Source organism: Petaurus breviceps, unplaced genomic scaffold, assembly GCF_028583685.1.
Source record: "Petaurus breviceps papuanus isolate PSGF00001 unplaced genomic scaffold, PetGlider_PUasm1.0 91041, whole genome shotgun sequence".
Lineage (NCBI taxonomy): Eukaryota > Metazoa > Chordata > Mammalia > Diprotodontia > Petauridae > Petaurus > Petaurus breviceps.
In genome coordinates, this window is record NW_027187400.1 from 9,320,550 (window position 1) to 9,334,165 (window position 13,616).

At 48.8% G+C, this 13,616-nt stretch overlaps 1 protein-coding gene across 3 annotated transcripts; it reads left to right on the plus strand.

Annotated features, from left to right (window-relative positions):
• Nucleotides 1–1,499: 1,499 nt before the first annotated feature.
• HMGCL (3-hydroxy-3-methylglutaryl-CoA lyase) lies at nt 1,500–13,318 on the plus strand. 3 transcript variants are annotated; one of them, XM_069079243.1, is made up of 10 exons: nt 1,500–1,618; nt 2,158–2,241; nt 2,911–3,018; nt 3,951–4,046; nt 4,944–5,092; nt 5,862–5,958; nt 7,271–7,459; nt 9,746–9,871; nt 10,671–10,759; nt 12,522–13,318. In XM_069079243.1, the coding sequence occupies exons 1-10, from the start codon at nt 1,556–1,558 to the stop codon at nt 12,526–12,528; spliced, it is 1,008 nt and encodes a 335-aa protein (XP_068935344.1). In that variant the 5' UTR covers nt 1,500–1,555; the 3' UTR covers nt 12,529–13,318. The 3 variants fall into 3 exon arrangements, with proteins under 3 accessions (XP_068935344.1, XP_068935343.1, XP_068935346.1); XM_069079242.1 differs by lacking the exon at nt 10,671–10,759; XM_069079245.1 differs by lacking the exon at nt 10,671–10,759 and having other exon boundaries at nt 5,862–5,925.
• Nucleotides 13,319–13,616: the final 298 nt, after the last annotated feature.

Consider the following 13,616-nt stretch of genomic DNA (forward strand, 5'->3'; position numbering starts at 1 on the left):
CACACACACACACACACACACACACACACACACACACACACACACACCCTTAGCTGTGTGACCTTGGGCAAATCACTTAACCCCAATTGTCCTCTAAAAAAAGGCAGGAAAAAAAAGATCTATATCTTAATCAAGGAAGGAATCAGATGGTGAGCCAACAATTCTGAGAAGACTGAGCCCCCAAAGGAAGGACAGACCAAGAGCAAAACTCTGGCCTGGATTTTCTTAAATGGAGTCTCCCAGAGCTGGTCCCTGACACATAGACATAGATATATGCGTATATGTATGTGTGTATATTCATTATGTATTCTCCATTTACCAAAAACAAGTTTTTCTTCATTTAACGTTAATCTAAATTCAAGCATTGTCCCTCTTGAGAAAAATGGCCAAACTGATGATCCCTTCTTGCACTCAATGTGTAAGATTCAACATTTTGAAATAATGGAATTTTGAATGAGGAAAACTGGGCATTCCAAGGCTACACTGAAGTGCCCACCAGAAATTATACACCAAAGCCCCCTAAACCTGCCAGAAGGGGCCCCTACCAGGGTCCCTGGAAACCACCTGATAGGCCATAATAGTGAGGGAATTTTTCATATGTGTTGCTAGAAACATACCCCAGATACAAGTCTGTTCTTGTTAGGTACCCAAGACTTTACTAGAAATGGCACCACCACCACCACCACCACCACCCCACCCCCTTTGAATCACATTTTGTTGATTAGCAACACCTACTTCTATAAAAATGCATTTTGCGGAAGGCTTGGGGCTGTGTTCCCTACTGGGGAGGCAGTCACCAGCTGGTTAATAAACACTCCTATCAATTGTAATGGGCCCTGCTGTCTTGTTATTTCTCGGATGTCCACTTCAACACAATTTTAACCGTGTAGTATATATGTGCGTGTGTATACACACATGCATGTGTATATGCATGCATGCCCGCGTGTATGCATATGTGTGCGCGTGTGCATACACGCACCCAAAACGATGCACAGCTCGGACGAGCCCCGGGGCTTCTTTCAGAGAAGTAGCGGTCCGTGCCAGGGTGACCTCCGGCCAGCACGGCTTCACTTCTGGGCAGGCAGCCTGGGAGGCACCGGGCACAGCGGGGGATCTCGGAACGGGCAGAGCGGAAGCCCCAGGGCAGGTCCCGGTGTTGCCTTTTCTGTTTCCGTCCTTCCACAACCCAGGGAGGTGCCCGGCCAAGACCAGTACTAAGAAAAGCTTGTTGTCTTGAATAGAATTGGGGATAAAGGGCAGAGGGAGGAGAGTGGTGAACAAACAAGTCCGGGGCGGGGGGCGGGGACGGGGAGGGGGAAGGGGGCGTGTTTTGGCTGGTGGGATCGGAGCACGGAAGAAGCCTGCTGTCCTGTAATGCTCGGCTGGGCTGCCATGCCCCAAAGGGCCACGAGGGGGAGCCAGCGCACAAGGACGTGGGGCAGAGTGCAGCGCCCCCGTGCGGGCGCTCGCTCCCAGGCCCCGCCCCCGCCCAGCGCGCCACCGTACCATGTGACCCAGCGCGCATACGGCGCCTGCGTAGTTCGAGCTTTCTAGGATGTTGCGGGTCTGGAGGTCCTTGTGTCGGATAAGGATGGTGGGGGCGTCTTCCTTGCGGGCTGTAAGTTCCCCCCAGACACCGCCCCACTACTGCCCCGCACCCAGGCTCCTCTTCTTTTCTCCACCCCATTCAGTCTCTCGTGACGCCCGCGACCCTGACCCTGACCTTGACAGAATTTGGGGGAGGAGTTGAAGGGGGAGGGGCAGACCTGACTTAGGAATCGGCAGAATTCGCACTGGACTCCTTTTCCACCCGGGCCTGCCAGGCGCCGGGCCTCCTTTTCTGTGCTCTCAAAAAAAAGCTTCGGACCGGATGGCTTCTAAGAACTATTCTTCCGGTCGGTAAGCATTTATGCAGCGCCTACTGTGTGCAGGCACAAAGAAAGGCGAAAGGCGGCCCCTGCCCTCTAGCAGCTCGTGGGGAGGGCAGTTTGCAAACAGCCCCGCGCCTGCAGCGCTCTCCCTCCCGCCCTCCCTGGCCAGATGATTAACACGGAGAGTGCTCCCTGCGCTGTTAGTGTTACTGAATGGTATTCAGTCAGTAGCCCTTCCCCCAGTGAAATGTGTCAGCCACCCGTTCTCTTCCTTCCTGTGTTCAAGATCAGCGCCTCCAGCCTGTCTGCACTCCCGAAGAAGGTTAAAATCGTGGAGGTCGGGCCTCGAGATGGTCTGCAGAATGAAAAGGTAAATGTGGAAAACCTGCTGGCCTGGAGCTTGTGGCGGTCAGTGAACGGAGTGCTGGGCAGGGAGCCAGGGGGCCCTGGGTCCAGATCCCACCTCGGGCGCTCAGAGATGCGACAACACTCCCCCGCGCCTCACTGTCCTTGGCTGTGAAATGAGGCAGCCAGGGTTGATAACCTGGAGAGGCCTTGTCCTATGATTCTGTCCTCTCTGAGATCTAAAATCATGGGAGCCCTTGCAAGGTTGGAGGAATGGCCCGATGGAAGATTGACTTGGCACTCTCCGTCTAGAACAAGAGAGAAGGGAGAAATTAGGCCCCAGAAGCCACCGCTAGGAGGCTGTTACAGTGCTAGAGGCCAAGGTGATGAGGGCCTGCAGCTCACAGAGAGGGAAGCGTGGACAGCACCTGAGGACCAGCTGGATGTGGCCCGTGAGGCGGAAGTTCAGGGCTGATGGCTGGGGAGGAGGGTGGGGCACCAGTCTGGATCCCTGACACTTGGTCAGTCTCTGACTCCCAACATAAATATTGACTGAGCCTAAGGGGCACCCTGCCTAGGGATCCAAATGGCAGTCCAGAGGCTGGGTTTGCTGGGCAGAAGTGGAGCCCCAGGGCCCGAGGCTTCAGGGCGTGCCTTCATTCTTGTGCTCTCTCTGCCTCTCTCCCCTCTGCAGCATATAGTACCTACACAGTTGAAAATCAGGCTGATAGACATGTTGTCTGAGGCAGGACTCCCCGTCATTGAGGCCACCAGCTTCGTGTCCCCCAAGTGGGTGCCCCAGGTGAGAGCAACCTGCAGGGTGGGGCTTCTGAGGATAGAAAGCTTCACTTGTTGTGCTGGGAATTGGAATCTTTACAAGTGGGTATTTCTAGGCTCCTTTGGACACACCGTACTCTCATCCATCATGGTCTCCTGATCCAGTCTGATGGAGCATTTATTAAGCCCCTGCTGTGTGTCAGACCCCACAACTGGGCATTGGAGTACAGTGACAAAAGAAGACGGTCCCTACTTCCGAGGGGGGGGGGATGTACAAGATAGAAGTGAATGCTTGATCAATAGAGAAGGGAGAAGGTGCTGACCACTGTCGGGGTACAGGAGGGGGCAGGAACTGAGCCCTAGAGTTTAGGGAGGCTAGAGTCACATCACATCGTCTACGGTGCAGGCCTTCCTCACTTCACTCTGAGAAGTGTGAATAGAAGAAAAATCTAGGAGTCTATGGCTGGCTCTACTCACTCATTGGGAGTGACCTGGGCCAAGTCATTTCACCTCCATGGGCCTCAGTTTCCTCCATGTTAAGAGGTTTGACCAAATAACCTTGGAGTCCCTTCTCATACAAAGCTGTGAGCTTATGACCCTGGAGAATTCACAGCTTCTTGTGGCCTGAGTTTTCCCTCATGTAAAATGGGGCCTGTGATTCTCTGCCTTCCATTTTAGTTGTAGATAAGGCACCTCTTTGTACACCTCATTTCTTACCACCCTCACTGCTGTTCTGTAGGAGCTGTGCCTTCTGCCCCACTGCTGAGGGCTCAGCACTCAAGCCTGCATCCTGCCCTGTGCCTCAGTTTCCTCATCTAAATAGTGGATGGTACTAAATGGCCTAAATGGTCCCTTTTAGCTCCAGCCCTCTGCTTCTAGAATCCTGGGTGATTTTCTGTTACTGAATCCTGAAGGCCCCTGGTTCTTTCTAACCCTGAGATGCTTCTGCCTCCCCAGATGGCAGATCACGCTGAAGTCCTGACAGGCATCAAGAAGTTTCCTGGCATTCGCTACCCAGTCCTGACCCCCAATCTCACAGGCTTCCAGAAAGCGGTAAAAGACCTTGCCTCACAGTGACCCCTGCTGGTCTCTGAGGCTTAGTCCTTTCTCACCTCTGGGAGGGTCTCTCACCTGGGAAGGGCGATTTTGTTTGTTTTCTCTAATGGAAAGAGGGCTGGGCTTGGGAGCCAGAAGACCTGGATTCAAATCCTGATTCTGCCTTTGCAACCATAGGCAAGTCACATGAGGCCCCTTTGAGCTGCAGTTTTATCATCTGTAATATGAAGAAATTGGTTCCAAGGCCCTTCCAACTCTAAATCTTCAAGCCTGTTGACCTTTTCGCTAGTACAAGCAAGCCTGGAGTTATTGTTTCCATTTTGTGTGAGTCCAGTGCCTCAGGCATGTGTTGAGTACTTATCATGTGTTCAATTCTGGAGTAACAAGGCTGGAATAAGATCGAGCTTCCACTCCAAGGGTCAAATTGTGGAGCATTTAGCTTGGTGCCAGACCCAGAGGAAGTGCTGTTGTTAGGATTATCGCTGCTTCTGGGAGTACAGCAGGGATGCAGACTCATCCAAGGTTGCTGCCAGAGTCCATTAATTCCTAGAAAAAAAAGGCAGTAAAGACTTAGGTCCTGTGTCTGAATAAACAGTTCCTCCATCAGTTGGACTTAGGGCCCTGGGAGAGAAGAGGGACTTCAGGTCATATTATGGTGGTCCCCTGTGACCCCTCAGCATCACAGATATGGAGCTGGAAGGGACCTCAGGGGCCGACTAATTGAACCCCCTCATTTTAGAAAGGAAGAAACGGAGGCCCTCGGAGAAGCAAGGTACCCAAGGTTCCAGAGGCAGGAAGAGGCAGAGTTGGGATTTGAACCCAGGACCACAGCTCCAAGGTCAGCGTGGTTGTTACAGATGTACTGCTTGACCTCATCATCTTGCTTGTTGCTAGGTTGCTTCAGGGGCCAAGGAAGTGTCCATCTTTGCAGCTGCCTCAGACCTCTTCACCAAGAAGAACATCAACTGCTCCATCGATGAGAGCTTAGAGCGGTTTGAGAAAGTCTTGAGTGCAGCCAAAGCTGCCGACATTCCTGTCCGAGGGTGAGCCAGCAGCCCTGTGTTTCCTACCCCTCGGGGGCTCCCTGCAGTGTGATGGGCCATCCCTTGGTTTGTCAGGGCAGGCCTGAGCTGAGCTTTCCAGGACAGCATGCTGCATTGGTCACTCGTCCTGGCTCTGCCGCCAGCTGTGCTGCCTGGATTGCGATTCAGAGAGTGACTTTGACAAGGCTGTCCCCCTCACTGGGCTTCAGTTTTCTGCTCTTCAGTGTGAGGAGGTTTGACTAGATGGCCTCTTAGGTCCTTCCAGTTCTACACTTGTGCCCTTGGAGCCTTCATGAGCTCTCTGGGCCTCAGTTTCCCCATCTCTGAAATGGAGTTCATGATCCCATGACTTTCAGAGATGCAGTGAGAAAATGAAAGCAGAAAAATGGATAAAGCCTTAGTTCTGATTTCTTGGTGAGTCTGAGACATTCCACTGACATCCTTCTCCGATGGCTCCCCATGGCTTAGAGGAGGCCCTGTGTCTCCAGTGCTCACTGAGCAAAAGCTCTCTGAGCCCTTGACCCTTGCCTGGAATGCAGCCTCGGGCAGCGTAGGAGGTGCATTATCACTGGAGGATGACTTTTGGCCCCAGCAGCTTGTCTCCCAAGGCATAGAAAGGGTTGTGATCTGCAGATCTGTGTAGACAGAATCATCAGCCATCCTGGCTCAGGCTCCATACCTGTGGGGGTGGAGTGAGGCTGGCATGACCATCACAGGGTCCTGTTTCACCACTTGGGGCTCCCCTGACAAGGGCATGTTTTCCTGGCAGGTACGTGTCCTGTGTGCTTGGATGCCCGTATGAAGGGAAAATCTCCCCAGCCAAAGTAGCTGAGGTGTGTCTCTGTTGGAACAGGAGTTTTGTGAAGGTTTGGCTGCTTTGTGGGTGAGAAAACAGGGCAGAGGCCAGGAGCACTGAGCCTTCTCCACAGCAATCTCTGACACGTGGTCATCCAGCCTCTGCTGAAGGACTTTCCCACATGGGACCTTACAGCCTCCAGAGGCAGCCCATTCCACTCTAGGACATGGTCAGGAATTGGGAAGTTCCTTCTGTGACATTCTGCTTCTCTGAACCTTCCAACTGTTCCCCTAGTTCTACCCTCTGGGCCAAGGAGAGCCAAGTTCAACGAACCCTTTTCTTCCCAATATTTGGAGGCACTCTGTGTCCCCATGAAGTCATTTTTCCTCTTCTGGTTATATAACCCCTTATTTTCTGGTCACCCTTCAGGTGGTCCATCTGAGAATTAACCCTTGTTCACCAGTGGACTTTGGCCCTTCCCATGTGCAGGGCTCACCTGAACTCTTATTGGAGAGATCTTTTCTGTGCCTAGATGTGGGTTCCATGAATTCCTTCAAGGGAAAAACTTACTGGACTGGTTGTTAGCAAATATTTATCCATCATGTCCTGTGGACATAGCTCTAGGGAAAGATAGGGGAGAAATGGAAACTGGGGTTGCAAGAGAGGCAATATATAGGTCTAAGAGTTTGTCACGAAGTGACATCAGACCAGCAGGTACGACATTATCAGGTTGCTGCTCTGTGCCAGGCACTGTCCTAAGTGCTGGAAGGATGAAGGGTTACAAGATCACATCCCATAAGGAACCATTAAAAGAACTGGAAATGTTTACCTTGTAGAAGAAAAAATTCAGATATTACTGGTCTCCTGTAATGTGGTTGCTGTCCTGTGGAAGAGGGAGTTTGGGCTTATTCTCTGGCCCCAGAGCAGAGAGCTTGGGAAGGGCTTGGGGCAGGAAAAATTTTACCGAGGGTCTGAGAAAACCCAATGATGAGAGCCTTAGGAATATCCAGTGCGCTGCCTGGAGGGGTAATGAGTTTTCTGTCTCTGGAAGTGTTGAAGCAAAGACTGATGGACACTTGTCAGGGATGCTCTAAGAAGCAGTTTGCACATGGGTGTGAGTTTGGTTCAAATGGCCTCTGAGAACCCTCCGGCCCTATGACTCTTGGGTGTTATTGTGACCTGATATGGGGACACAGAGTCAAAGACAAGATCTGGAAGAAATGTCTGCTGTGATTTTCCTCAGCCCTAGGCGGGGTTGCCTCTTTTTGCCTTGACCAGTTCATGGCCATATTGCAGTAGAGGGCCAAGTGTTTCTCTTCCTTCACCTGTAACTCTCAGTCCAAGGAGGTCATTCCCTGCCCAGTCTTCTCTTCACTCTCCAGGTGGCTAAGAAGCTGTACTCAAAGGGCTGCTTTGAGATCGCGCTGGGCGACACCATCGGTGTGGGAACCATAGTTGGCATGAAGGATATGCTATCTGCTGTCATGAAGGAGGTGCCAGTGAGTGCCCTGGCTGTCCATTGCCACGATACCTACGGACAAGCCCTCACCAACATCTTAATGGCTCTTCAGGTAAAGGAAAGGAAGTGAATCTTCAAAAGAACAGATGTGTGTTATGAGGGGAAGGCAGCAGCAGAGTTTGATTTAGTCGATGTGGGTTGAAATCCAGTCTCTCCTGCCTTGGGCAAGTCACCTAAACTCCCTTGGCCTCAGGTTGGACTAGATGGTCTCACAGCCCTTTCTAGATCTGAGTTCTGTGATCTCTTTTCCCAGAGATCCCAGAGGGATGGACTTTGGTCTTGGTTTCCACTGAGGCTCTGTTCTACTAACATCTCCACAAAAAGGAACCTCCATCAGTTCCATTTCATTGCCCTCTTGAGGACAGATGCCAACACTGTGTCTGAAATATAACCCTCACCTTTCATTCTCCCCTGCCCGTTAAGCACCTGAATGCTAAACCCAGGCTCAGCTCTCAGCCTAGAATGGAAGGGGAGAATAATGAGAATGGCTGACATATGTAGTAATAATACTAGCTAACGTTTATATAGCGTCTGCTGTGTGTCGGGCATCGTGCTAAGTTCTCCACAGTTATTTCATTTGATCCTCACAACAGCTCTGGGATATAGGTTCTATTTTTACCCCCATTTTATAGATGAGGAAACTGAGGCAAACAGGTTAAGTGACTTACCACAGCCATTAAGTGTTAGGGCCCTGATTTGAACTCAGGTCTTCTGGACTCCAGGTACAGCCTTTATCTGCTGTGCCCCCTAGCTACTAAGACAAATACACAATAACTCACTCAACAAGTCTTTATTAATCACTTACCCTATGCTAGACCCTGCTAGGCACCAGGAATACAGAACCACAGATGAAACAGTTCTTGTTCACAAGGAGCTAATATTTTCTTTAGTGAACCCACAAGGGGGTGGCATTATTGTATAGGAGGGGGATCCAGTTGGGTGAAGGTAAGGGCTGAGGGCATCCAGGGCAAAGATGTGGAGACTGGGGATGAAGCTCCATCCAGTGAGTAAGACTGGAAAAGGAGTCTGAGGCAGTGTAGAGGGTTTTTAGAGCTGAACAGGAGTGTCTCTTGGGAACTGGACGAGGCAGAGCTCCGCCCAAGATTGGGGCTTCTTCTAAGTCTGCTAAGTTCTAAGTCTTCGTGGAGCAGGTGGCATCCTGAGTTTTGTCTCAAAAGAAGGGGGAAACATTGCAACCAGCATTAAGAGTCCATTTCATGCCCAGTCAGGTGTTCTCAGAAGGGGAAAGGGCAGAGGAGGTCAGAGGGGTGACCAGAGCTTGGGGTCATCCTCATCTGCTCTCTCTTCCCCTTTGCTCTCCCGTCTTCTCTAGGCTGGATAGTCCCATGACCTTCTGTCTTCCTGCAGATGTTTGGCCTTTCTTTCCTAACTCTTGTGGTGCCAGCATCAGGAAGGGGAAGAGATGGCAGCAGCTTTGAGTGTCTTGGCTGTGGGGAGACACCAGAAACCAGCTCTTCCAGCCAGTTGTCTTTTGCCAGAAATTTTCTGATAGGAGTTCATTCCTTCATCACCAGCTGTGGCCTGTCAGTCACCTGATTTGTCTCCTCCTCACTGTCTTCCCTGGGCATAGGAGAGGACATTTTAAAGGGCCTCTTGGGCATGTACTCACCCTGACCAGGACTGGCTGACCAAGGCAGAATTATGAGGTTGAAGGCCCTAGATTCCCTGACTTTGTCATTCACTCTTCATTATGGGCCCTGAGTAAGTCATGTTACCTGTGTGGGCCTCAGTTTCCTAGCCCTGTAAAATAAGTGTTGCAAGGCACTGGATTTGGAATTGTCAGCCTTGGGTTTGAATACTACTCTACTAACTACACCTGCAGGATTGTGGGAAGGTCACTTCACCTCTCAGGGCCTAGGTTGTCCTCATCTGTAAAATGAGTTCAGAATAGATGGCCTCCAGGGTACCTTTCAGTCCTGACATTCTGAAACTTTGAAGTTTGTTTTTTATAAATCCCACTTAAACATTTTCTCCCTCTGTGGATTTCTCCTACATATCCCCTAGGTGTCTCTTATCCTCAGGTTTTATTTCTCTTTCCCTGTTAAAATCTTTCCCCAGAAAGAAATCCAATAAATTAATCCACTTTACAGTGAGTTATCTAGGCCTGATGACAGCCTAATATGTTTATCTTTCCCAAGGGTCTGTGCTTGGTAACAGGTAGACCCTTAAGCCCAAGGAATGGCTCCTGAATGGTGGAATTGCAAGCATCTCCTCAAACCAAGGGAGAATTTACAGAGGGTGAATTCCCAGAATCCTCAAAAGCAGAGGTGGCCTCCTTGTGCAAGGCAGCCATTTCTCTTCATCCTTCTGTTTCTAGATGGGAGTGACTGTGGTGGATTCATCAGTGGCTGGGCTTGGGGGCTGCCCATATGCTGAGGGTGCATCAGGAAATGTGGCAACAGAAGACCTTCTGTATATGCTGAATGGACTGGGGATCGAAACAGTGAGTATCGTGTGCCCCCTAGTGGTCACAGGGCCAGAGCCACCAGACACTTCTTTGGCTTCCACCAGCTCCTACCTGAACAAACTGGTTTCCTGAAGGAGCCTGGTATTTACCTGCACAAAATAAAGTAGGAAAAAGATCAACAAACATAGATCTCATGGTTATGGGGATGCCCTGAAGGCAACAGAGTCAGGAACCATGAAACACTGGGAATAGAAGAGAGCTTAGACCATAGTGGAATGTGAAAGCCAGAATAGAACTTAAAGCACAGGCTGTCAGCAGGGAGAGTCTAATGACTACGGCATGGCTGAGAAGAGGTCATTTAGTCTCTGCTTGAAGACCTAGTATTGGGAACCCACTGCTCCCCAAGAGAGCCCGTTCCACTTGGCAAGGGGGGGGGAGGAAAGAAATGTGCTTCATTCTGCACTCCGAGGCCATCAGTTCTCTCTCTTGAGGTGGATAGCATTTTTCCTTATCACTCTTTTGCAATTGTGGTCCATCATAGTATTGATCAAAGCAGCTGTACTTCATAGGTGATTATCATTACAGTATTGCTTTTACTATAACAATTGCTGTTAGAGTTTTCTCCTGGTTCTGCTCACTTCCTTTGTATCAGTTCATACAAGTCTAACCAGTTTTTTCTAAAACCATCACTTTAATCATTTCTTATGGCATTGTGGTATTTCATCACAATCATATACTGCAACTTGTTCAGCCATTCCCCCAATAATGGGCATTCCCTCAGTTTCCAGTTTTTGCTGCCACAAAAGAGCTGATAATAAATATTTTTGTGCATCAGGGTCCTTTTCCCTTTTTTTTCCTGAGACGGCCCTTATTTCCTTGGAGCGTAGACCAAGTAGTGGTATTCGACCAAGTAGTGGTCAAAAGGTAAGCATAATTTTATAGACTTTGGGGCATAGTTCCAAATTGTTGTCCCAAATGATTGGAGCAGTTCACAGCTCCACCAGCAATGCATTACTGTACCTACCTTTCTCATCCCCTTCAGCATTTGTCACTTTCCTTGTCTTGCATGTTAGCCAGTCTCATAGGTGTGATGTGGTACCTCAGAGTTGTTTTAATTTGCATTTCTCTAGTAGTAACTTAGAGCATTCTTGTATGATTATTGCTAGCTTTTTTTTTTCTTCTGAAAACTGGCTGTGCATATCCTTTGACCATTTATTAATTAGGGAATGGCTCTTTTATACTTTAGGCTCAGTTCCCTTTATATTAGAGAAATAATTTACCAGAGAAATGTGCTATAAACATTTTTTTCCTAATTTCCTTCTGCTTTTGGCTTCATTGGTTTTGTTTATACAAAACCTTTTCAATTTAATGTAATCAAAATTAATCAGTTTTACCTTCTGTGTCCTCTCTGTCTCTTGTTTGGTCATGAACTCTTATCCGTAAATCTAACAGATAATTTTTCCCATGCTCCCCTAATTTGCTTGTGATATCATCCATTATGTCTAAATCATGTACCCATTTTGACCTTATCTTGGTATACTACGTGAGATATTATTCTGTGGTTAGTTTCTGCCAGACTGATGTCTAGTTTTCCCAGCAATTTCCCAAAAGCTTGAATCTTTAGGTACAAAAAACACTAAGTTACTGTGGTTATTTACTTCTGTTTATTGTGTACCTAATCTATTTCACTGATCAGCTTCTCTATTTCTTATCCAGTACCAGATTCTTTTCATGAGACAGCTTTAATTTTTCACAGATTTTTTTCATACATTTAGTTAAAATCCACCTCTCACAATTTCCCATTTTCTGGCCACTGGGACCAAGTAGAATAAGGGAAATCCTTTTCTCATATGATTACCCTTCAAATATTTGAAAACAAGGACCACAGAATGTTAGAAGGCATAATGTAAGAGCTCAGAGGGACCCCAGAACATGGAATACCAGAGCTGAGAGGCTCCTTTGAACCTAAAATATCAGAGCTGGGAAGGACCTTAAAGCCTATAATGTCAGAGCCTAAAGGACCCTTAGAATACAGAATGTCAGAGCTAGGGGGAGCCCTTAGAACATGGAATGTCAGAGCTGGGAGGGCCCTTAGAACACAGGATGTCAGAGCTGGGAGGACCCTTAGAACACAGGATGTCAGAGCTGGGAGGGCCCTTCAAACACAGGATATCAGAGCTGGGAGGGCCCTTAGAACTGAGAGAGGCCTTAGAGATTATCTAGTCTTCCCCACTTTGCAGAAGGAGGAATTGAGGCCCTGCATTTGCTAAAAACCACAAGCGTATTAGAAGCCAGACTTTTTGACTTCTCCCTAGACTGGTACAGTTTCCATTACACTGGCCTAACAATTCCTATAATGCCCCTTCTATCTCTGTCTCATGGAACAAATGGGTTCAGACCAGACAAGGTTCTCAGTCTCATGGGATGATGGGGGAGGGCTAAAAGGCTTCTAATCTGGCTGATTTTTTTTCCTTCCTCTCTACCTGATCCCATAAGGTCTCACAGCCATGTAACTGCTGCTAACCCATATTTTCCCACATAAAGGTAGACCATTTTCCCTGTATTTTTAGTACAATCTGAATTTACCAGCTGTGTGTTTCTGTCTGTCAGGTTTTGCTCCCTCTCCCTCCACCCCACACTAGTTACTGACAAACTGACCCTCCATTTTATGACTCATTTCTTCAAGGGGGTGAGCCTTCCGAAGTTGCTGGAAGCTGGAAAATTTATCTGCAAGGCCTTGAATAAAAAAAGTAATTCCAAAGTGGCCCTGGCCACTTTAAACTCCAAGCTGTGACTTCACCACTTCTGCCCTGCCTTTCCCAACTGGCTGGGCTAGCCAGACCCCAGCAGCAGCCATGGACCTTCAGAACAGATAGTGCTGTCCCTTTGCCACATTAAGGGACATACTAACAATAGCCCAGAAATGATAGTGCCAGGGCTGGGGGGGTGCCAAAGGAAAGGAATTGGGAACTGACCTCTTTAGGAAATCAACTTCAGCTCAGTACACATGGCTGGGAAAGCTTCCGTTAAGTAAGCTGAATGAATTGGGTCAGAGGAAGAAGCCCCAAAGCTCCCCATGAAGAGGCTTATGAATCTGGATGTTTCCCTAGTACATTTCCCATCATCTTTGATCCTGAGAAGAAGGACATCCTGGAGGGTGCTAGGAGAAGGCCTTGGAGCCCATTCCTCATTCTGTCCTGCTCCTGCATTTCATCCTGGCCCCCCCTCCTAAGAGCTCAGCCTCTCCACCCAAGGCTTTGATCGATGACAACCCCAGTCGCCATCTGTTTGTTATCTGGGGATGGAAAGGGCTTTGGCTCTGCTGAAGATTAAATCCTTAGGATTTCCCCAAGGGCTGCTGCCTGGTACTACTATCCTGCTGGTTGCAGGACTGGTATTGGAAACCCTCCGATGCCATTCTCTATCTGGAAATGATTTTAAAATGTAAATTTCTAGCCAACGTAAATAAAAGGTGGAAAGCCAGTGAGCCTCCAGAATCCCACGTGAGTGCCATGGGGATCGAGGGGAATAGAGCTTGCTCTGGTTCTCAGCTTGGACATACGGTTGAGGGATGGGGGAAAGTTCTTGAAGCAGATCAAGAACCACAGACAGCATGAAGAGGTGTTGAACTAAGGGCTGCCCGAACTAGGGCCCACCTAGGAAATGGCCTCAGCCTTTCAGACCAGGGGTGTTTTATAAAGGGATGATAAATCCACTCTTAGAGAAAAGTTCATGATGAGGATCCGCGATGTGGAGCTGGAAATAATTCCAGAGGTGTCCA

Coding starts and splice junctions, on each gene's coding strand:
- HMGCL (XM_069079242.1), top strand. CDS start 1,556: ATGTTGCGGGTCTGGAGGTCCTTGTGTCGGATAAGGATGGTGGGGGCG. Junction 2,242..2,910: donor ATGGTCTGCAGAATGAAAAG/GTAAATGTGGAA, acceptor TCCCCTCTGCAG/CATATAGTACCTACACAGTT. Junction 5,959..7,270: donor GGAACAGGAGTTTTGTGAAG/GTTTGGCTGCTT, acceptor TTCACTCTCCAG/GTGGCTAAGAAGCTGTACTC.